The 23005-nt window shown below is 42.8% G+C and overlaps 1 protein-coding gene and 1 long non-coding RNA gene across 6 annotated transcripts in view; one reads left to right on the plus strand and one right to left on the minus strand.

Annotated features, from left to right (window-relative positions):
* Positions 1-23005, minus strand: part of GRHL2 (grainyhead like transcription factor 2) — a 119459-nt gene that overhangs the window by 48100 nt on the left and 48354 nt on the right. For all 5 annotated transcript variants that reach the window (XM_059672050.1, XM_059672047.1, XM_059672046.1 and 2 more), the window contains 4 exons: positions 18360-18750; positions 14519-14574; positions 12272-12428; positions 10351-10462 (listed from right to left, as the gene is read on the minus strand). In XM_059672050.1, the coding sequence (XP_059528033.1) occupies positions 10351-10462; positions 12272-12428; positions 14519-14574; positions 18360-18750 (716 nt within the window). The remainder of the gene's footprint in view (positions 1-10350; positions 10463-12271; positions 12429-14518; positions 14575-18359; positions 18751-23005) is intronic.
* LOC132219653 (uncharacterized) lies at positions 12200-17680 on the plus strand. The gene is made up of 3 exons (XR_009449545.1): positions 12200-12355; positions 12541-12602; positions 15487-17680. It is a non-coding gene; the product is annotated as an uncharacterized LOC132219653 (long non-coding RNA).

The following is a 23005-nucleotide window of genomic DNA, read 5'->3' on the forward strand; positions in this document are numbered from 1 at the left end:
GAATCCGGGTCTGTTTGCTGCCAAAGGCCAAACTTTTAACCACTGCCTATATTTATCTTGCAAATCAAACAATACATCGTCACCAGATATTAACACCTTGTAGAGAAAAATCACAGCACAGCCTCCATGGCAACTAGCTGGTAGAGAAATGCTGTGGAAAGTTCGATGGGACAGAGAGACATTTTTGGATGATTGCAAATTCCCTCACAAAGAAGACTAGGTTGGGGTGCTGCACTGGAGAGAAGCAGAGAAAGCACCTCCATATCCTGCAGGCACCACGAAGACCCAAAGAAAAGTTCCAAAGCCAGCGCTTTGGGAAAAACAATGGGTGTTTCAGCAAAGGGCACCGAGCATGGGTGAATGCGGAATGCTTTCATGTATGTTTCTGGCAAGTTACATTCTACACAGAATTATAGGATTGGGTTCCTTTTTAACTGTTACGGACAGCATGATGGTAAATCATTTTGCTATCTTTTATTTTTTTCATTTTTTTTTGCATATGACCAGTGGTGTATGTGTGTGATTCTGGAATGCCGTCAAAGGAATTTTTAATGCTTTCCCCTTAATTAAGTTTCACATGCTGGGTAAATTATAACTACCCCTTTTAATTATTTTTGTATATATTGCTGGAGATTAAAAGGAACGGTGTAATTAATATAAAAATTGCTTCTCTCCTGAAAGATGTGGATTCTGTCTGGACTAGTGAAATAATGAAACTGGAATGCTGAAAACAGCTCGGGCACTACTGCCAATTCAGTGTGAACACACTGAAGCCGAAAAAGAGTTTTTTAAAGCCAAGAACTCGGGGTGGTTTATATGTTTGAGAACTGGATATACAAGGAATCCATGTAGGGCGGCACCCAAAGCACAGGAAGAAAGGACGCTGGAGGGGAAGACAAACGGACCTGGATTTAATTTCTGTCCTCCTCTCACCAAGCCCTGCAGCCTCCAGTGAGTTATGAACCTCTGAACTTGTATTTCCTCATCACCAAAAGCAAGATAGTATCTCAAATTACTCGTATGTCAAATCAAAAAGTGAACGAGTGAGACACGAGATGCTGGGCTGATGTTGTGGCATTCACTGTGGCGTTCACTGTGATGTTCGCTGCACCAACTAGCAGTGGGGTATCTGAAGCTGGCTCGTAACCCAAATTTTAGCTCGCAACTCAACGCAAAAAATCGGCCGAGAGACGGCTCGTATCTCAAAAAACTCATTAGTCGGGACACTCGTAAGTCAAGGCCCCACTGTACTTCACAAACATTCGCTTGGTCAATTCTGATCAGTAGCTTTTTAAATTATTCCTACTTTGTGGAGTAGGAAACGTGTACCTTCCCTCCTAATTAATGGTCACTTAGTCTTAAGGGGCCAACCTCAGAGTGGAACCTAAGAAGTTCTGTCTACATATGAAGCCAGAGCCCTTTGATTGCCTCGATAATACAACCTTACAAATGAGCACTTTTCCATACACAATCCGGAACTCTGATGGCAGAAATTAAATGAAGACATAACCTGTGACTCATAGAATGTGACTGGAAAAAGAGTGACTCTTGATATTAAAGTAGGAGTTGATAATCTTACCACTAATGACTATCATATCCTCACAGATATCATTTAAGATGCAACCTGTTTTGGAATTTTAGGCTAAACCTAGTATTTTATTTGGGTTTGATGCACCTGTTTCTAAAGAAGGAATTGTATGGGCCAATGTTACATCAATGTTGTATTAGTCATAATTTTAGAGTAAGATAAGCATTGTACATGGTAGCCCAGCACTGTGTTCCATGTACGTTAGTATTTTTATTCTATTTCATTTCATTTTTCAAAGAATGCTGATCCTGACTTGATTTCAAACTGACCAAAGGTCATTTCCTATGTGCAGACACACAAGCACACATGTATCTATATGTGCACTGTGGCTTCTAACGCTGAATTTAAATCAACGTGGATGGGCTTAAAACTAAGCTCTTTTTATTCGTCTGTGTTACTCAGTGATATTTAACTTCATTCAAACCATTTTGTCTCTTCAAACTCTTTTGTCGCTTACAAATCATGCCTGATGCTTTCTGGTAGTCTGCTGAATGCATGAAGACATGGACAGTGCTTTGGTAACGAACTTATTCTTGTCCACGGCATGAACTGGTCGTGTTTTATTTCAGTTTTCCATTCTTGTTTCACTAGTTGTATAGTAACACCCTCAGGGACTGGTGTGGGACAAGAAGTTACAGGCACAGGAGCAAAAGTTGCCGCCTGAAGTGGCAATCAGCCATCCTCTCAGACCTACACACGGGGCAACCTCCCTCTATCACAATAGTGCCCAACCTCTTTCCACCCCAAATGGTATTTCCAGAAACTGTAATACTCCCCAGTTAAAGCAACACTAATTCATAGAAGAAAACTGAGTTCTTTCTCAAACGATGGTACTTTGTTAGTATAAGAGTCTTGAAAATTGCCATTCTATGATAAGACACTCGATCGCCTCTCAAAGACCAAGTCTAGTGTCTGGCAGCCCTCCGTGTCAGCAATAATTTTGAAACACATAAAGTTGTACTTTTGAGATGCAGGCAGAACTGATTTAAACAAAAGAAATGGCTTTTAGGTGACGGGAGGGGCAGGACACAGACACGTAATAAGAACTGTAAATCCTCACATGGATTATCTTTCACTAAATTTGAACCACAGACTCAATCCCTTCAGCTGCTCAAGTTCCATTCAGATGAACCTCCACTTCCCATTGCCTCAATTACCCCGGGCCGCCCAGCTGGGAACAGACATGGGTGGTGAGTCCGTTATGTGTGTGACAGGAGTGGATGTGGGAGGGGAGACTGCACTGGCTATTCTAGTTTGTTACATGAGTGCTTTTTGCAATACCTGCTATTTGAATTACTCATGTTGCTATTCCTGTTTATTTCCCATTCATTATTAGAGGGTGGCAATATTATTTCAAAATTGAAATTCTAATTTTCTTAGGTAGATTTCTTCAAGAAGATAACTTTGGCCCGGCCGGCGTGGCTCAGTCAGTGGTTGAGCATCGACCTATGAACCAGGAGGTTGTGGTTCGATTCCGGGTCAGGGCACAGGCCTGGGTTGTGGGTTCAATCCCCAATGTGGGGTGTGCAGAAGGCAGCCAATCAATGATTCTCTCTCATCATTGATGTTCCATCTCTCTCCCTCTCCCTTCCCCCCAAAATCAATTATATATAAAATAACTTTGTCCCTCAAGGGAGGAAGCTGTTGCCGCTGTCAGGATTTTCCTTTGTAATGTTGACTGACCACAGCATCTGGGGGCTGTCAGTGTGAGTGCAACCCAATCAGCAGCCACCTCAGAAAAGCCGCAGCACCTCCCTAAGCTGGGGTGCTTCCCGATCTGCGAGGTGGAGATGGCACCAGCACCCACCTCGGGGCTCGCTGAACAATGAGGAGCCGCTCATTTACTGAGCGCTCAGTTCTTCCCAGACCCCGTCTTTTCGGAGAAACCAGTGGCGGCTCCGCATTCCTGGAGCCCCTTCAAAGAACTTTTTCCAGATTGGTTTCACCTTATTTTGGCTTCCGTATCTCCAAGGGCTTAATTTAATTTGGGGAAAACTTTCTCTTGGCAAGTTTGAGATTTTGTAAACAAAAAGGAAAAACTTTAGGTTTGCCTGTGTTCTCACACTTGGGGGGGTTGCGAAGATGTAAAGCTTGTTCCTGTTGAAAGGGGCGTTGAGAGAGGGCCCCCCGATAAATGCTGGAGGGCGGCCGAGACCACCAGCTCTGCGGTTCTGTTCAGTAAACAGATGAGTCTCATGAAACCACCAGATTCTGCCTCCAGGTACCATTTGTAATTTTTCAAGCCAACCGAATAATACTAAAAAATGTGAGATCGCCCTAACCGGTTTGGCTCAGTGGATAGAGCGTCGGCCTGCCGACTGAAGGGTCCCAGGTTTGATTCTGGTCAAGGGCATGTACCTTGGTTCTGGGCACATCCCCAGTAGGGGGTGTGCAGGAGGCAGCTGATCGATGTTTCTCTCTCATCGATGTTTCTAACTCTCTATCCCTCTCCCTTCCTCTCTGTAAAAAAATCAATGACATATATATTTTTTTAAAAAATGTGAGATCATCAGGTTAGCTGTTGTTTCATTAAAATGAGTCAACGAAGAAGGAAAATAATTTGGCCCCAAGCAAAACACATGAAATCAAATGAAAGCCTAGGTTATGTGTTTGAGATGAAAGCATGATCTTATATAGCTAACGAGAAAGGAAAAGTCCCACCAATTAGGGGGGAAAGGATGTGGTGTCCAGGAAATGTGAAAAAAGGGAAGACAGGAATAAATGTTTTACCGTTTTAAATACGGTGGATCTATGAAGTGGTTTTAGGGGTGTGTGTGTGTGTGTGTGTGTGTGTGTGTGTGAATTTTGAAAGCTCATATTCAAAACCAGTATCTCTTTAAGGGACTATTTCACCCTCTCATTAAAACAGATTCTCACCTTAACCGGTTTGGCTCAGTGGATAGAGTGTCGGCCTGTGGACTGAAAGGTCCCAGGTTCGATTCCAGTCAAGGGCATGTACCTTGGTTGTGGGCACATCCCCAGTGGGAGGTGTGCAGGAGGCAGCTAATCGATGTTTCTCTCTCATCGATGTTTCTAACTCTCTATCCCTTTCCCTTCCTCTCTGTAAAAAATCAATAAAATATATTTAAAAAAAAACAAAAAACAGATTCTCAGAGGGGCCTCCCACCATCCTCTCTGGAACATTCCTTCCGTTGAACTATTCAGGGTTTTTTAAATCGTCAGCAGAAAGGAAATCATTTAGCAGAAAAGGTTTATTAAATAATAATGTCCTGGAACCAGATAAACACACTTCCCAGGAGCAGTAAGAAAAATGGTAAGTGAGCACATTCATTGTAATATTAAATTTCTAAATCTAGCTAAAAACTTTCGTTTTTGATAATTTGCTTTTAAACAATTTCTACTGTTTGGGAAACAATAATAATTTCTAGTTATGTTAAAAAGGAGTAATTTCACCCTGGCCAGCTGGCTTATTTGGACTCAGTCACCTTGTGCATTGAAAGGTCACTGGTTTTGATTCCCAGTAAGGGCACAGGCATGGGTTGCAGCTCGATCCCTGATCCCCAGTAGGGGAGTGTGGGAGGCAGTGGATCGCATCAATGTTTCTCTTTCTCTTTCAAAAAATCAATACAAAATATTTTTTTAAAAGTCCTTGGTTTATTAGTGTATGTATAGCATTTCTATGCTAGCAATTAAGTCTTATGAGTTATTAAAGAAGTTTCATCCTCAGGGCTATAGGATAATAGAATAATATTTTAAATATAAGAAATTAAAGTATCAAATACATATTTAGCCCCCCTCCCACCCCCCACCCCAACCCCGCCCTGGCATCTAGAAAAGTACGATCAAAATTGATTCTTTCAGAAAGGCACAGGAGCGAGCGTGACCCAGCCTGGTTTCCCAGCTAGCTAGGCGCGTGCCTGCTACCACAGTGCTACCTACATACACAAAACCACACGCGGTGTTCATCAGCCAGTCAACACTGGTTGAGCATCTGTTCTGTGCCAGGCTCTCCAGCAGGTGCTGGGTATGCACAGCTAAAAAAGTAAAAATCCTCTCTCAGTCAAGAAGCTCAGCATCGAGTGTGATGGACGGAATGTGAAATGTTAAACCAAGTGAAACATGGCCAAGCGCTACTGTCTAGATAGAAACCAAAACCCTGCAGGGAGTGGATACCTCTGCCTGGAAGATCAGGAAGATCTCCCCCAGTGGGGACGGGGGAACGAGTTCTGAAGGGGTAAACGACCTACCAGGTCAAGGAGGAGGGGGGAGGGCTAGTCTAGGCAAGGGCAGCCTTGAAGGAGGAACGAAGGAGAGATAGGAAGTAACTAGAAAATCTGGCGAGGGGCAAAATAGGCCTATAGATTTGGCGTTCAGAAATTTTAATAAAAAATAGGTTACACTGGATTGAGACATGAGTAACAGTTAGGGTGTGGGGGAGGAAGTGGGCTCCTCTCTTAAGAAACACGGAGTGGAAGAAAGAGGAAGACCCAGCAATAGCTTGAAAGGAAGTCTGCAAAGATCAGGACCTGGACTGATGGGCTGTTGGTGAACCATGGCGTTGTCCTGGACACTTTCCAGAGTATCTAGAAAATTCTATCAGGACGCCCCGATCCCCCAGGAACACCTGCCGAGGAGGAAGTGACACCCCCCCCCCCCAAAAAAGCTGTCGTCCTCAACAAAATGAGCTTTTAGGACTCACACAGAAACGTGCATGTGATAACTAAAAACCCACCATGGCTCAAACATTGAAAATCTGCCTGACCTAAGATTAAACTTTTAAAAATACTTGCACTTTATGTTTTAAAATATATAACCTTAATAGCCCGCCATACTTTTATCACCTAAATGTTTTCTAAGTGAAGTTGAAGACGAAAAGGAATGCCCCGGAGCTGTGGCTCTAGCACGTGTCTATAAAACAGAGGGGGCCTCAGGCCGGGCGAGCTTGTGTCCACACTGAGAGCCGAGGACAGACAGCGGGACCCAGGCCCACACAGTGCCTGCCGCACACCGGCTCTTCCCTGCAGTGGAGGAGGCGGGACCAAGGTCCTGTCCTCATTTAGCTCTCACTCTGCCTGGACTCTCACCAGCCCTGAGGGTTTGGTGGTGGTTGTTATTTTTAAGTTGGCGGCTCTCAAGGGGTTTTGTTTTGAGTTGAATTTACGTTTTACTTTTCATATCTGCTTGGAAGTGTGGAGACAGTCTAGGAAAACATCAAAAATCACAATTCCATTTACTGGGGCTATTGGTAAAGGAAGGTCGCCGGCCCTTACCCACCTGCAGGGAGAGAGCAGGTTTGTACAATCCTGGGGGAGGAGAGCCCTCTAAGGACCAACACTGAAAGGCAGGGTGGGGAACCCCGGTGAAGAGGGGTGAGTTGCAGGGCACTCTTGTCTCCTAGGCCCGTCTGGGCCCTGAGTTCATGCTGACTCCCTGGCTACCTGACTTTCTGGAAGGTGGCAGCTGCCTGCCCAGTCCGCCTCCCCTCCCCTCCTCCCCAATCGCCACCCTCCCACTTTCTGCACAGCTCTGGCCAGCCCAGCCCAGGTTTGGCTATGAAAACTGCAAGAAAGCTCACTGGTAGGACACAGCCAGAGCCAGGGGGGAAACGTGTTACTTAATTGTAATCACAACTTGTATGTGAAAGCGGAGTATGACTCCAGAGGAGAGAGCTCCTCCCCCTGACAGATCCACGGGCTGAGTAATCCCCAGTGGTCAGCATACCTGTCTTCTCACAGGCTTTTATTTGAACTCTCAGAGAAAACTATTTAGAACGAGACTTGAAGAAATGTGTCGATTTAGTTGGAACTGATGTTGTCATGGAAAGCTTTAACTTAATATAGTAAAACTTCTATCAACAGGGCACAATTTAAAAACTGGCTCTTAAGAAATAGATCTGTAAGAGGGCACAGATGAAAATCCCATAATCACATGTTAATAGCCAAAGATGTGCTATAATAGCCTGCTAATTACCGTGGAAAAATTATAGGATTAATATTAACAATGTAACTCGTACATTCTGATGTATTATCATCACCTACAGGGAGAGGTTACTGAGAACCCAAATGAAAGAGAGTTTGACTGAAGAGGCACAGGGTTGATTTCACAATTTAACTACAAAATTATATCATTAATGGCTACACTGCATGTGACCCTCAAGTAATAATGTTTATTTGTATATGCTTGTGGAATCCGTCTGCGTACCTTACAATCCAGACCACCCATGCTGAAGATGCAAAAGCAGCCACCTTCATTCTTTCAGAACATCTATCAGGGGTCCTCAAACTTTTTAAACAGGGGGTCAGTTCACTGTCCCTCAGACCGTTGGAGGGCCGGACTATAGTTTAAAAAAAACTATGAACAAATTCCTATGCACACTGCACGTATCTTATTTTGAAGCAAAAAAACAAAACGGGAACAAACACAATATTTGTATTTGCATGTGGCCCGTGGGCTGTAGTTTGAGGACCCCTGATCTACGTGGTAAAGCAGTAAAGTAACTCTTAATTGCGTTCAAAAGAAGGAAAGTCCAGGTGAATGTGCCTCCGTTTATTGTTGTGGCTTCTGGCTTTCCTTCTATGAAGTTAATATTAATTATCGAACATCTAATTTTCCTTCTCTGCTTAAAAGGGGACAAATAGAAAAATGCGCCTGCCCTTGAACGTGGTTTGGGAATGATCCACTGTTCGAGTAGCCTTGATCGGTAGTCCAGTTCATTCTGTGACTTGTCTCGTTTCAGATATTTTTCCCAGTGGCTCACACTGTGCTAAACGAGGTCACTCCACTTGTCATTCACCCAGTGGGTGCGCATGAGCGTGTGTGTGTGTGTGTGTGTGTGTGTGTGTGTGTGTAGGATGATATGAGAGAAAAGTCTGAAGGCAGGCAGGAGGCGATAAAGAAGAGAGCTAAGATCTGAAGTCCTATGGGAGCTGAGGAATCATTCTGGTCTAAGAAAAGTAAACCTTGTAATAATATCAAAGTTGAAAAAACAGGTATGCCAGTCACACGCTTTTATTATTTGCCTTATTTGGACTTAGGCCACATTTCTATTTAATTGCTCCTCTCATTTTCTTGGGTAATAATTATAAGGCTAACTTTTCAAATAAAATAAAATTGTTCCTCTGCACCATGCAGATTGGCTACCAAGCAGGTTAAGGCAAGTATCTCCAAACCCTTGTCCTAGTCAGTCCGCCTTGGAGGTTTAGTGTATGACCTGGGGGAACAAGACTGTTCTTATCTCAGCTCTCGCACTAATTAATGGGGACAAGTCACCTAGGATGGTAGGTCAACAGGACTCTCTAGGCTCAGTTTCCTTGTTTATTAGATTAAGATGTGGGACTCGTTAATAGAAGATACATGTTTGTGGGTGTGTGTGTGTGCATGCGTGTGTGTGCGTGTGTGTGTGTGTGTGTGTGTGTGTGTGTGTGTGTGGTGTGAGGTAAAGAGTGGCATAGACGTTCTGCAGGATAAACCAGTAATTGGTTTTAATACGCTCTACAATGAGTCTCTCATCCTAACCTAGTCACTAACCTCTCTGCCACTGATCATAGGGTTCTAGCAAGGGGAAGTAGAAGGTGTGCAGACATCCTTCTAATGTCATTGCTCAGGAATACTTTCTGGTACTCGACACGGTGGGAACCTCCACTTTCTCTGCATTCGTTGGGACTGCAGCCTCTTGGTCTGCAGAGCAGAGTAATAAAGCCTACACATGAGAAAGTACTTAGTGCTTGTGGAAACAGCATGGAACATGCTAAAAATTACTTCCAGACACATATATTACTGCCTGTGTTTTTAAGTAATTTCTAGAAACGGTAAGATCCAATCCTGACTTCCCTGCTTTACTCTGGGTCTCAGAGGCTGATTCCTGAAACTGCCTTTGTTGGGAAGCACTTGTGGGAGATCAGGAGGCAGAGAGCTCCGGGCACGCCTTCGCCTCCCTGCTCTTGGCACTGAGAGGAGTCTCTGCGGAAACTCCCCTGGGGTTCTACCTCCTTTTGGAAAGCAGGTCCCTCTGTGGCCACGGCTCCTGTGAGATAGCCCCCACCATAGTCCCAGCTCTTTCTGGGTGGCACCTCCAACACCCACCACCTCCTCCTTTTGATCCTCAACCCTGCAGATTCCTGCAGCTGCTCATCTCTGGATTGCCTCATGGTGCCTCCAGCCCTTCCAACCTTTGCAACGGATTCCCTCCACGGCTCCACTTGGCATGGGCTCTGCTCCCCTGCCTGGACCCTGAGTCTCGTCGAGGGACCACAGGTCTTCAGGGAACAGACATTGTGCTTAGGACTATACGGACTCCAGAAGACGTACTGGGCACATTCAGTACTTCTTAATGGCAGGGAAGGTCTCTCGAAGGTTTCACTGCCTGACCACGCAGTACTATTAGCACGAGACGTGTGTTAGAATGAAGCAACACTGGATAGAGAATTAGAGATCTGGAACTCACTATCCAGGCATGTACCTTACAGCCAACCGAGCCTGGTCGTTCACCTCACAGAGGGATCAGAGTTCACACCACCTGCTTAGAAATGGACACGGTTCTTGCACATCTAATATATTACTATTATTGATGGGACACAGTTGACTTTCATAAATTGAAAGTGCTTTGCACTCAGCCCGATTTCGATTTCTCAGCCTGATTTGCACTAAATGGAGCCGCTAAGGAAAAGTGCCCAGTCTGGGGCCTGGCACATCATGAGAGCTGTGTGGGTCCTGGCTGTGACTTCTGTGCTGGGGACCTCCCGTGCATCGTGACAACGTGCCGGTTCACCACAGGCCGCGCAGGGAGGCCGAGGCCGACTCACCGATGTCGAGGACCCTCTGCTTCGCCGTGTGCTGCCGGGAGTGCCAGTATTTCCAGTACTTCAGCTGCTCGTCGCGGTTTTTGTCTTCACTGAAGACCACCATCACCACGCTCTGCAGAGGCGAGAATAATGGAACTTACTTTTTGCTCTGGGCCTCGGTTGCTTGCACGGTCTCCATTCGGAAAGCCCTACCAGAGGTGCGTTTCTGAAATGCAGCTTTTCTTGCTTTACAAAAGCCCAGACATGCTCAGTTACATGGTTTTGTTTTAAAATGAGCCAACTTAAAAAAATGATTGGAGCCCGGCCAGCATGGCTCAGTGGTTGAGCATCAACCTATGAACCAGGAGGTCATGGTCTGATTCCCCTCAGGGCTCATGCCCAGGTTGCAGGCTGGATCCCTAGTATGGGACATGTAGGAGGCAGCCGATCAATGATTCTCTGTCACCATTGATGTTTCTATCTCTCTCTCTCCCTCTCCCTTCCTCTCTGAAATCAATAAAAAATATGTTTAAAAAAATGACTGGAAATGAGAACAGCACATAGAAAAAGAAATCCTACATCATTTTTACCCTGAGTCATAAACAACCAGATAAACCAATTACCAGAAAATTTAATATTTTGTGAGGTAAGTAGGAATACAAAAAATAAATTTTTCTTGTACTAAAAACAAGCATATTTTTGAAATTTCTTATCTTAAATATAGAATCTGGCATCATTTATAAAGGAGGAAGTATCAGTTTCTGGCCTAATTAAGTGCCTGAGGCTGGAATACTGGATTAATGAGAGAAATGCTAAAGTAATGAGAAGAACAGTAAAAGATGAGTTCATATTGATGAATACAGATGTACATCACAGATATTTCATAGACCAAAAGACACAAGGTCCACTATGTTTTTTATTTCAATACAATGTGTGATGTGCTTTAAAAATGAGCTTGAGAAACTAATCATCCAAAAACTCCTTTCAGTTCTCAATGATAAACAACCTCATTAAGCTAAATACTGTCTGTGATAATTCGCTGTCATTTAGACAATGAAGAAGGTACCAAAACCAACCAAACAAACAAGCCCAAAGAACCCCTAATTACAGTCTCAGGGATATGACTCTCCCTTCTCACTCCATATCCAAAATACTTCCTAGTGGACATATCCCCACCACTCCACAAGAATATTTCATTGATTTATATTCCTTCATAATTTCTCCTCCGTAGCATTTTACACACTGGCAGCACAAATCATTTTACAACAGGGCGGGAGAGTCCTGCAACCTCTTTTCAGAGCTCTGCTATTCTTTTCCTTTTCAGTAGAGAGGGATTACCAGTTCCCTCCCTCTCTTGGCAAGAGCGAGAGTGCCAAAAGCTGGCAGGCTTCCAGGGCACTTTCATTTCCCACAAATAGGACTAACACTCATGAACGTGAACATTCCTCCATGTCACTCCTGGGAGGGGTCATAGCATGCCTCGCCCCTTGGCTCCTGAGGAAGCATTGGGCTGCGAGGGCTTTTAACCAAAAGGCTCCAGGGACACAGATGAACTGCATCCTCCTTTACAGAAAAGAAAGCAGCAGCAAATATGGAGAAAAATGTTCTGACTTACAGCTACTCACTGGAAAAATTAAAACCAACTGATGGCAAACAACAGCAGCAGCAGCAGCGAGGTAGCACACAGGCCATGAATGAAGCTGGGAAAATTCCTTGGATACGTTCAGAAAGCATGTTCCAACCGCCTCCCTTGCCCGGGGCTTATTGGTTACTGATTAAAATGATAAACTGTGAGCCAATCAGTTCTCTTGCCCCAACTCTCTGACATTTGTTCTGGAGTTATTTATTTTAGAATTATTTTCCACACCCTTCCCACAAGGCCCTGAGGTAGCAACTGCATTCCTCGGATCCCTCTGATTTACTGGAGAAAGGCGGCCCGTACCCTGACTTTGCTGATGGGGTGTCGGAAGCATTTGTTGTCGCCCGTCTCGCTGAGCGTTATGGCGTAGAACTGTCCCTTGTTGAGGTAGGTCATGGGGCCCTCCCCCTGCTTCTGACGGAGAGACTTGGTGGCCTCCAGGGTGTACTGAAACGTGCCACTGTTGAACAGAAAACAAGCAGTGGTCAGAGTCACTCACTTGAACACTACTGATCAATTTCACATTGATTATCACTTGGTATGAATATTAACCAATATTTACTCTGTTTCAGAGACAAAACACAGCAGATGGCAAAAGAGATGAGACCAGACCAAAGGTCACTGCTAACACAATGTATACAGACAGCATTTTTAATAGGGGGCTCATAAACCAGATGGGGAGGAAGTCCATGACGTGCCTGGCCAATGGTGCGAGGCCGTGCTAGGAAAACCGCTGTTGGGCCTTAGCTGGCAATACACAACGCCTGAAGTTGAAGAACTTATAGAGCTTGCCACTTTTATCCTAGTCACAAACCAGATGTGTGAATGCTTTTGTTCAATTCACATACATGTAAATCGCCGTCTGTTTGTCTCACCAAGATATTGCAAATATATTCTACTTTTAAAAACTTCAAAATGTGAAAACCCCAAACTCAAAACTACTAAACATTCATTACTAAACATCTAGTTCCATAACAGGGAGTATTTTTTTATTTTTGTGTTTTGTTTCCTAAGCCTGCAAAAGCACTCATGACAGGTATATGCGAACAATGGTCCATGGGCCAAATCCAGCTCATTGACTGTTTTTGTAAATAAAGTTTTATTGGAACACAGCTACATTCCTTCGTTTAGTGAATGTGGATGGTGCTTCTCCATGGCTGCTTTCACACTGCATAGCAGATTTGAGTGGCTGTGACTGCAAGCCACCAAATCTAAAATATTTACTAGATAGCCATTACAGAAAATGGTTGCAAATTATTGCTCTAAATGATTTCCCTAATATTTTAAAACTATGGTTTAACTTAAAAAACAAAAACACTCATTTTCCCAACTTGGAAGAAAAAAATCAATTGTTTAAAATGAGCAGCAGGTATGAATCATAACCTCTTTAAACATGCTCATTCAGAAATATTTATTGCTGCTACACCACAGGATGGCACACATTGATGACACAGTAACAAAAACTGTGTATTTTCTGAATCATCAGAATCTCTTCATTGAGTCTAACTATGTTTTAGCCCTTAAAATGGCTTACAAGATTACTGGCAACTCTTGCTTCCTATGTTGAACATTTTTGCAATGTCTAATTTTTTTTTAATTTTTATAATGAGAAACAATTTGAAGGACAGAATAATATTCCTCTTACATGATAAAAATCATAGGCTTAAGCTGATAAACTAAAAACATTCCAGAATATGTCTTAGACCCAGGTGGGAAATAAATCATTCAAGACAGAATCAATTCCACTGTCATTTTGTATAGAAAAAGCAATTCCAAAATAGCCACTGAATCATAAAATTCGTGGCCTGGACAGGATATTCAGGACTGCCCACACCAGTAGCTTGCGACTGGTCTTGGGCACAGGCTGTTTGAAAATGAGAAGAAAGCTGTGAACCCTCTTCCCAGAAAAAAGCGCATATGAACATAAATGGTTCTGAATATAGTTTCAGGGATCTCTCTAGCCCTCTCCCTTCCTCTCTCAAATCAATAAATACATAAATATATATTTTTAAAAGGTTAGAAAGTACAACTTGGGGGAACATTTACTTCCTTTTTTTAAAAATATATTTTTATTGATTTCAGAGAGGAAGGGGGAGATAGAGAGAGATAGAAACATCAAAACATCAATGATGAGAGAGAATCATTGATTGGCTGCCTCTCACACGCTCCCTACTGGGGATTGGGCCCGAAACCCGGGCATGTACTAGTATATGCCCTTGGCCGGAATCGGACCTGGGACCCTTCAATCCGCAGGCTGACGCTCTAGCCCAGTGGTTCTCAACCTTCCTAATGCCGCGACCCTTTAATACAGTTCCTCATGTTGTGGTGACCCCCAATTTCATTGTTACAAATTGAACATAATTAAAGCATAGTGATTAGTCACAAAAACAATATGTATGTGTTTTCCGATGGTCTTAGGCGACCCCTGTGAAAGGGTCGTTCGACCGCCAAAGGGGTCGCGACCCACTGAGCCAAACCAGCTAGGGCTTGGGGGTACATTTAAAGGCTCATCCGTTCATCAGTTTCCAGGGGTATCTCCTGGCAACCTACCTTGATGTCTGGTCATACATGTATTCCTCGGCCCCGACTGAAGCACTCCGAAATTTCTACAAAATATCCAAGTTATAGAAATTAAAACCAAGAAGTGAGTCATTATTACAAATTTTAAAAAGTGATAAATGTATCCAAACTGTCTTGTCCTCACCTTAGAAAGGACAATTATATATTTTGGGCATTACTCTTTCAGCTGCAGCGAAAAGGGCTGCCATTTGTGCCAGAACCCACACGTCGCCCGCACGATGGGAACTGCCCCCAACAAAAAGCACTTGTACTTTGTGTATTATTCACGCGTCTGCAGGTGTTCTTAAAGTGTTTGCAGGTTCTGGAAACTGTTTCCTCAAACATATAAAACATCTCTTCCACTTTCTATTACCTCTAATGCTTATTCCAAGTCAGAGAATCTGAGTTACTGGAACAGGAATTATACACATCATAGTCCAAGCATTATAGTAGAGTGGTTTGGAGCATAGTTTCTAGAGCAAGACTGTGTAGGGTCAAGTTCTAGCTCTCTTGCCTGCTGGCTGTGTGAACTGAAGCAAGGGCCATACTTTCTCCACCTGTAAAATGCCTGCTTATAGTGATTAGAAGGACTAAATATGCGAATGAAGTATAAGAACAGTGAGCGTTATACAGTGGAACCTCGATTTTTTTAACTTAATTTGTTCTGGGAGGCTATTTGAGAAGCCACATGTTCATGACAGAGAATCAAAGATTCAGATTTAAGCTTCTTTTATAATCAATCAATCAATCAATCAGCAAAGCATTTAATGGGAATTTTTTGAGGCTTTATCATCCTCTTGGTGCCAGGAGAAATATAGAAAAACTATACGGCACTGTCCTCGGAGAGATAAATATTGGTGGGTAAATTCACATGAAAAACAACAAAAGAAACAAAAATACAACAAAAGAAACAAAAGTACAGCAAATGACTATGTTGAATCATTCATTTATTCATGCAGGTGTCCTGACTGGAAAAGCACAGAATGGGCATTGCCAGGGAAAACCAGCAATATTAGAAGATTTCATGGGGACTGTGAACTTTGCTCTGACCCTTGGAGCCAAAGAGAACCTTTTACTGAAGAAATTAAAAGAAAGTAATCCGGGTGAGAGAGGACCACCATGATTCAAGACAAAATGATGGTACAAATGTGGTACATAGATGGAGTCAAGGACATAGGCCTGTCCTGGTTATGAAGGAAGGACCTGAAAGTCTACAGTAGCCACTAGCCAAACGTGAAGTTGATCAGAATTAAATAAAGTTAAACATTCAGTTCCTCAGTCAACCAGCCACCTTTCATATACAACATTGACATATGGAACTAGTGGCTACCATCTGGGACAGCATAAACAATGTCCATCGTTGCAGAAAGTTCTATTAGACAGGGCGAATTTATGAAAAGGTATTTATACTTAGTTAAGAATTAGGAAAATTGGAGTATGAGGATAGCATGATGAAAAAGATATTTAAGGAAGTATTTTAGAGATAGAGGGGATGCATTTCCAAAGTCTTTGCAGGAATATGTAATAACCTGCAACAACACAGGGTGAACCAGAATTAATAAACATGGCCTTGAATAAATTTATTGTCCATGCCATAGAGCTCTGAAGTCTGAGGATAAGCTACCCTACTAAAACATATTGGACTTATAACGTCTATGATTCTAATCCCCGGGTGATATGAAAAGGTGTGATATACTACAACTGTTCAGACTCAAAGAGATTTATCTATATGCTGACTAAAATAAAGAATTGCTCCAATAACTATTAGTACATGTGAACAAGAACTATGAAAAAATAGTTTATATGTTTTAGACACAGAATTACTATTCTCAAGTTTAAATTTTTTCCCTTAATTCTGTTACACTGTCTTTCAAATTTAAAAAAAATTAAATGTAGAGTCCACTTGGAATCTATCACCATCCTTTATGAGACATGCTCACACTAATGGGTCACATGGCCCTAAATGATTTAGTATGAAGAATTATGGCCCAAAATGCTTGGGCCATTCTGGCTACAGTTACCAAGTTTTTACAACTGTTTGGAAATCTTTTGATATAATTTGTAGGATGCCTAAAGGCAAGCAGACAGCCAACGTCGCCATTGATGTAGCGCATCTATATATTCCTTAATTATTTAGGCCAAGCTACTCCCTTCCTGATACCACTATACACACACACACACACACACACACACACACACACACACACAAGTCAGTCTCTACTAGAGAACGAAACCTGCTCATTCAACAAGGGTCTTAGACATTTTAATAATATTCCTAAGAGAATACTAGATTTCAGACAAATTTTCCTTAGTGAAATTTACTTGGTGAGGTTACTGAGCTCACCTAATCTATAGCCTGTTGGCAATGCCACAGCTCAAGATCATAATAGAGCATTCCATTTAATTCACATCAGATTGAAATACAATATGTAAGGTAAACACTGGTTTTCAAGACCAGGAGAGTAGTTAAAATATTCCAAATACAGTGGGAATAATCTTCATATATAGTTTCTGGTAAGTTACTTTCTCATGCACCTAAAAATAAAACCCCAAATACAATAGCTTCCTTTCACCAGCCTCTTTCTTTATCTACAACACAAACACAACTGATAACACATCCCCCAAACAGCATGATGGTTCGTTGACATTGGACAATATCCACGGACTCTTCTGTGACTAATGGAATATTTCTACACCATGTAAGAAAAACATCAGGGCAACCCTTCAGTGAAAAAGCATGTACCTCACATTCCCATGTGGAGTGATTTTAAAACAAACAAGCAAGCGGAGATCACTGTTTCTGTAAATTCTACGGGCACAGGAGAAGAATAGGTACAAAGTACATATACACACACTTGATTATTGAAAATACAAATTCTTTCTTGAATATTCAATCAGACAAGGCCGAAGAAAGTGATATTGTTTTTTAAAAGCATAGGCAGACAACTTTAGCTACCCTTTGGGAAGGTTACAAACTAGAAGAGGTCAAGGCAAAAACTTTAAAAAATAGGAAGTTTCCACACAAAAATCTCTTCATTCCTTATATTTAATTTTTAAGATCAAAACTAAAACAAAGGAATCTGTCAGCTAAGCGTCAAAAAAAATATTCCTCCTCCACATACCTAGACCAATGGTTTATTAAAACCTGCTCATGCCCTGGCCAGTTTGGCTCAGTGGATGGAGCATCAGCCTGCGGACTCAAGGGTCCCAAGTTCGATTCCGGTCAAGGGCATGTACCTTGGTTGCGGGCACATCTCCAGTGGGAAGTGTGCAGGAGGCAGCTGATCGATGTTTCTCTCTCATCGATGTTTCTAACTCTCTATCCCTCTCCCTTCCTCTCTGTAAAAAATAAATAAAATATATTTTAAAAAAACACACACACAAAAAAACCCTGCTCAAAATAAAAGACACAAACACATTTTTAAAAATAGCCGTCAACTCACAGTTCAATTCATTTATCCCACTTTAAAAGGAAATAGAGAACAAAAGTTAGCTGAGGGGCCCAGCCGGTTTGGCTCAGTGGGTGAGCCTTGGACCCCTGAACCAAGAGGTTACTGGTTCGATTCCCAGTGGGGACACTTTCCTGGGATGCCTGGTGGCGGCTGTGGCTCGATCCCCAGTGGGGGACAGCCGATGGATGTGTTTCTCTCTCATCGATGTTTCTCTCTCTCTATCCCTCTCCCTTCCTCACTCTCTACAATCAATAAAAACCTATTTAAAAAATAAAAAAATTCAACAGATCTTAAATAAAATTTGTTTCTAAATTTAAAATGAACTTAGCTGGGGGGTCTGGATTTGGGTTCTTGCTACTAACGAGAGCGCGGGGACTCACCTCGGAGGTTCCGTCCTTGAAGCTCTCGCTGTAGGTGCTGTCCGGGGTGCTGCGCTGGTCATCCTTGAGGTAGGTGTGGCTGGCCATGGCGGGCGCGCCATACGGAGTCTGTTCAAAGATCACCACGCGCTGCTCCTCCCCGTCTCCCCGGGGGTAGTGCACGGGCGGGGCCATGAACACTGGCGTGAAATCTTCGGCTTTCACCACCGTGATCCCCGACACGGGGATGATGGCCGGGCTCTCGGGGACGCTGGCGCTGTACTGCTCCCGCTTGGAATTCTCCAGGTGGTCTTGGTTTAGGGACAGGTTCACGGGGACAGTCTTTAGGACCTGGACTCGGTTCTCCCCTCCGCTCAAGTTACTCTGGGCTTCGCTGGTGCCAAGACAGTTTCTGTGTGTGGAAACCCACCCCAAAAGAGGATAGAGTGAGAAAGCTCGCCGTTTTGCCACCCTTGATAAAAGAACGGCTGCAGGCGATGATCAGTGGGTATGAACGTATCATAATCAGAGGAAAGGCTGATGGCGAACTTCACAATGGGATCCGAAGGCTCTCTCCATCCCTAGGAGGACAACTACACCTGTGTGCCTCCTGCAATCAGCCCCACCTAGCAAGTGCTACTACTCTAAAAAAAAAATTAAAAAAGTTGACCTTAATTCTCAGCAAGCCTTTACATCTAACTTCCAGCTCTCGGGCAACACAGGAGCTGGAAGAAAGACTTAGCCAACATCATAAAGAAGCGATCAGACAAACCAGAATGCTGCACGCACGTTCTACCGACCTGGCTTCTTCAGTAAGTCAGAGGCATAAAAAAGGGAGAAGGATGGGGGCTTACTCTAGACTAGCAGAAATTTAAAAGACATAATCAAATATGATGAGAAGGTCTTGTTTGGATCCCGATCTGAACAAACCAAAGAAGCATTTATGAGGCAACAGGATTTTTGAGGCAATTGGATATGGACTGCGCGTTAGGTGAAATTAAGGAAATATGTTAATTTAGTTAGGGGTGGTAAGGATTTTGAGATTATGTAATGAAGTGTCCTGGGTTTTTTTTAGATATACAAATCAGAAGGAGTTGCGGTAAAATGACATGACTTATTTTAAATTCTATTGCCATCGGAAAAAGAAAGGGAAGGGAAGAGAAAAGGTAGAGGTTAAGCAAGTGTAACAAGCGTTATCACTGCTGAATCAAGAGGATCAGATGGGCATTTGGGGGTCACTACATGGTCCTCTTCTGCAGATGTTTAAAAACTTTCAAAAGAAAACATTTTAAAATAGTTTTATTAAAAAAGGCAGGAGAACTAATATGGTCATTTGAGGGCGGGTGAGAAGGATATTTTCCACTTCCCTGTGGACTACACTAAAATTTAGAAATTGTAGGAAAAGTAAGAAGTGAGAATTTGTCATTTAAATATTTTCACTAAATGAAGGAGTAACATGAGCTCACTCATAGCCTTAGCACTGAATTACATTCGGGGCTTAAGGAAGTGGTGTCACTGTAAAAGAAGATCTCTCAGATCTCAGACCTCCTGGCTGGTACAAAGAGAAAGGAGGATTTAGAAAATTAATTCTTGCCAGGCTAGAATAAAGTATTTCCATTTACACTAAAGAATTCTGGGAGAGAGCAGAAGCAGAGAGAGACTGGTTAATGGAAGATTATTATTGATAACAAAATGATTTTACTAGCAAAGTGTCTGTGGTCAGTAAAATCTGAGGCCACCTCTCACGTATTTATTGGTTACTCTGATGGATATCCAGAGAAAATACATGTCTTGCATGGAGCCCTGTCCCTGATGTCTGCTTTATTTAAACTAGCTTGTTCCTTGTAGGGCTTCCCAGCAGCTCTCACAGAGAGAGATATTCTAATATTTTTGGTTCTCCCAAGAGTTGAGCTCTCTTGGCTCCTCTCTATAAAAGAAGTCCATTCGCTTCTGAGCTTGCCTAACTCTCAAGCAGGACTTGGTATTTCAGCTTTGATTTTTCAGATAAAACTTCAAAGTGAAGCTGGAGGAAAGAATAGCTCCGCATGAACACAGCCAACAGAAAAAATATCTACACTTCCCTGAGTCTGTCACAGATCTGTACAAATCATTCTAGAAAATAACCCTTTAAAGAATAAAATCGCAAGTCTGCAAACATTCTGGCTTTAAGTAATAACCTGCTTTCGTGGCCAAATCAAGCGCTGAATCTGTATCGAGGACACAGTGAAAATTAAGAAATGATGTTTAATCTGAATCCAGTTAGCTGGAGGATGCCAAAACCCAGACCACCCATTTATATCAGCATTTCCTAAGCCCCATTATTTAGAACATTTGCATGGAATGTTAATAGATGTTCCTCAAAGAAAGGAGTCCATGATAAAATCAGCATTAAAACAAAACAAAAAAACTCTTTGCCATAACAAGACCACCCTGGTGGGTCACAAACACCAGGGTGAAGGCCCCCCAGGCGTTCCTTCACCTGTTTAATTGTAACCCAGAATTTCTGAAAGCCATTTTACCCCAGACCTTTTTGTGGAGGATTAACTATTAATACTGGTGGGTAATGTCCTGCAAGTTGAGTGTAGAAGTGTTGGTCTACATTTATTAGCTACCAAAGCAATTACCCAGTTTCCACTCCTCTGGGCTTGGAACTAGTGTAGTCTTAATGGCTTTGCCAAAATATGACAAGTTAACCAACTCCTCTATTGGTAAAGAGCTCATTTTCATTCACATTTCTTAATTCTTTAAATCATATAAAATGCTGGAATTCTAAACAAAAACGTAAGTCAGGAGATCTTTGGTGTTCCTAGAGATGAGCAAACGATGGAGTTGTATAAACCTAGCTGAGTCATTGTTATAGGATGAGGAGATAACAGGCTCAGCAGCATCCTATAACATGCAGCTGGGCCTCTGTAGAACAGCAGTGGCTTTCAAAGCTGATGCGGGAGGACTTCTAGAACAGTGGTTCTCAACCTGTGGGTCGCGACCCCTTTGGGGGTCGAACGACACTTTCATAGGTGTCGCCTAAGACCATTGGAAAACACATATATAATTACATATTGTTTTTGTGATTCATCACTATGCTTTAATTATGTTCAATTTGTAACAATGAAAATACATCCTGCATATCAGATATTTACATGACGATTCATAACAGTAGCAAAATCACGGTTATGAAGTAGCAACGAAAATAATTTTATGGTTGGGGGTCACCACAACATGAGGAACTGTATTAAAGGGTCGCAGCATTAGGAAGGTTGAGAACCACTGTTCCAGAAAGACATCCAGAAAATGGATGATTAAAACAAAGTAAGAATTATTGTGAGATACCGACTCACCTGCAATATAATTTAAGACTGAACCAAATATTATAAAAGGAGCAAAATGCAATGCTAAGAATGGTGCATTCAATATGCTTTTAAAAAAATTTTTGGATTATGTCATTGAAAGTCTGATTTCCAAAGAAGCAACTTCTGTACGCAGTTGTAATGATATCACGTAAGCACGTGGCACCTTAATTCATGAATGCACCGCCGATCAAATGATATCCTCCCAAATTCCATTCAGCCAGCGTCTACCAAGTCACATTAGTCTATACAAGGTGGTTTTGTGCATCCTCACTGCCAGCTTTCTTAAAGGTATTCCACTAAAATCACAAAAATAACCATTAAAATACAATGAGCGCCTGTCACTTGAACGGTGTTCTGAAAAATGCTTTCACAAAACATGGTTCTTTTGTCCATTATGATGCAGACAGAGTACACATCCGAGACTCATTGGCGCCCGATCCCTCTATGATTGCTGATATGGGACCTTGCAGACAGCATAGTCTTAGCTTAATAAATAGTGGCTCGATGGAGGAAAAGCTACAGGGCCTCAAGAGTGGCAGCCTCCTATTCCCTGTCACCACTACTGCCAACCGGGACCCAGGGCCCACGGCAGCATGGGGCAATAGCAGGTCCCTGCGGGTCTGCAAATCAGATGCAGCTAGTCATAATCATCTGCTGGGGCACACCTTGGAGATGATGCCACAGCTTGGGGCTGCTAGTTGGTGGGGTGGCCCCCACTGCTAGTCATATAGTAAGATCATAATGTCACAAGCAGTCCCTATCAAGGCCAGGTAAGAGTCTGACATCAGTGCCAGCAGGGGATTTCATTTCTCCTGGCTTCATATTTCCATTTGAAAAAACCTGCAGTCGAGAAATACCGTGGGAGCTCCCTCCCTTCTGCCGTGGAAGAGATGTATTTGGCCGCTTAGGAAGAAGTAGCTGAGCAAGATGGATCAGTCCTTTCTAGTTTCCTCCTTATGTCTGGATCATCTTGGTCAAACAGAGGTGACACGCCAGTCACCGCGGACCAGATGAGTAAGCGTACCTAAGGCAGGACTGAAATGATACAAATTGCGGATTCCAAATAGCACTTCCTCCGAAATAAAACTTTTTTTTTTCCTTTTGAACTTCAATCTGTAGGACTGTATCCTGTTTTCCAATTGGTTCTTATGTCAAGATTGCAGGAAAGGAGTATTATGTAATGATCTCCCTGATATCTGTCCTGTGCCTCCTCGCTGACAGTGTCCACTGCTACCCAGAGCCTCTTCCTCTACCTCATCAAAAGCAAGCTCCAAGTGTCTGACCCCCTCAGGAGCCTGATCACAGTGACACAGCCGT

The sequence above is a fragment of the Myotis daubentonii genome, chromosome 17 (assembly GCF_963259705.1).
Source record: "Myotis daubentonii chromosome 17, mMyoDau2.1, whole genome shotgun sequence".
Classification (NCBI taxonomy): domain Eukaryota; kingdom Metazoa; phylum Chordata; class Mammalia; order Chiroptera; family Vespertilionidae; genus Myotis; species Myotis daubentonii.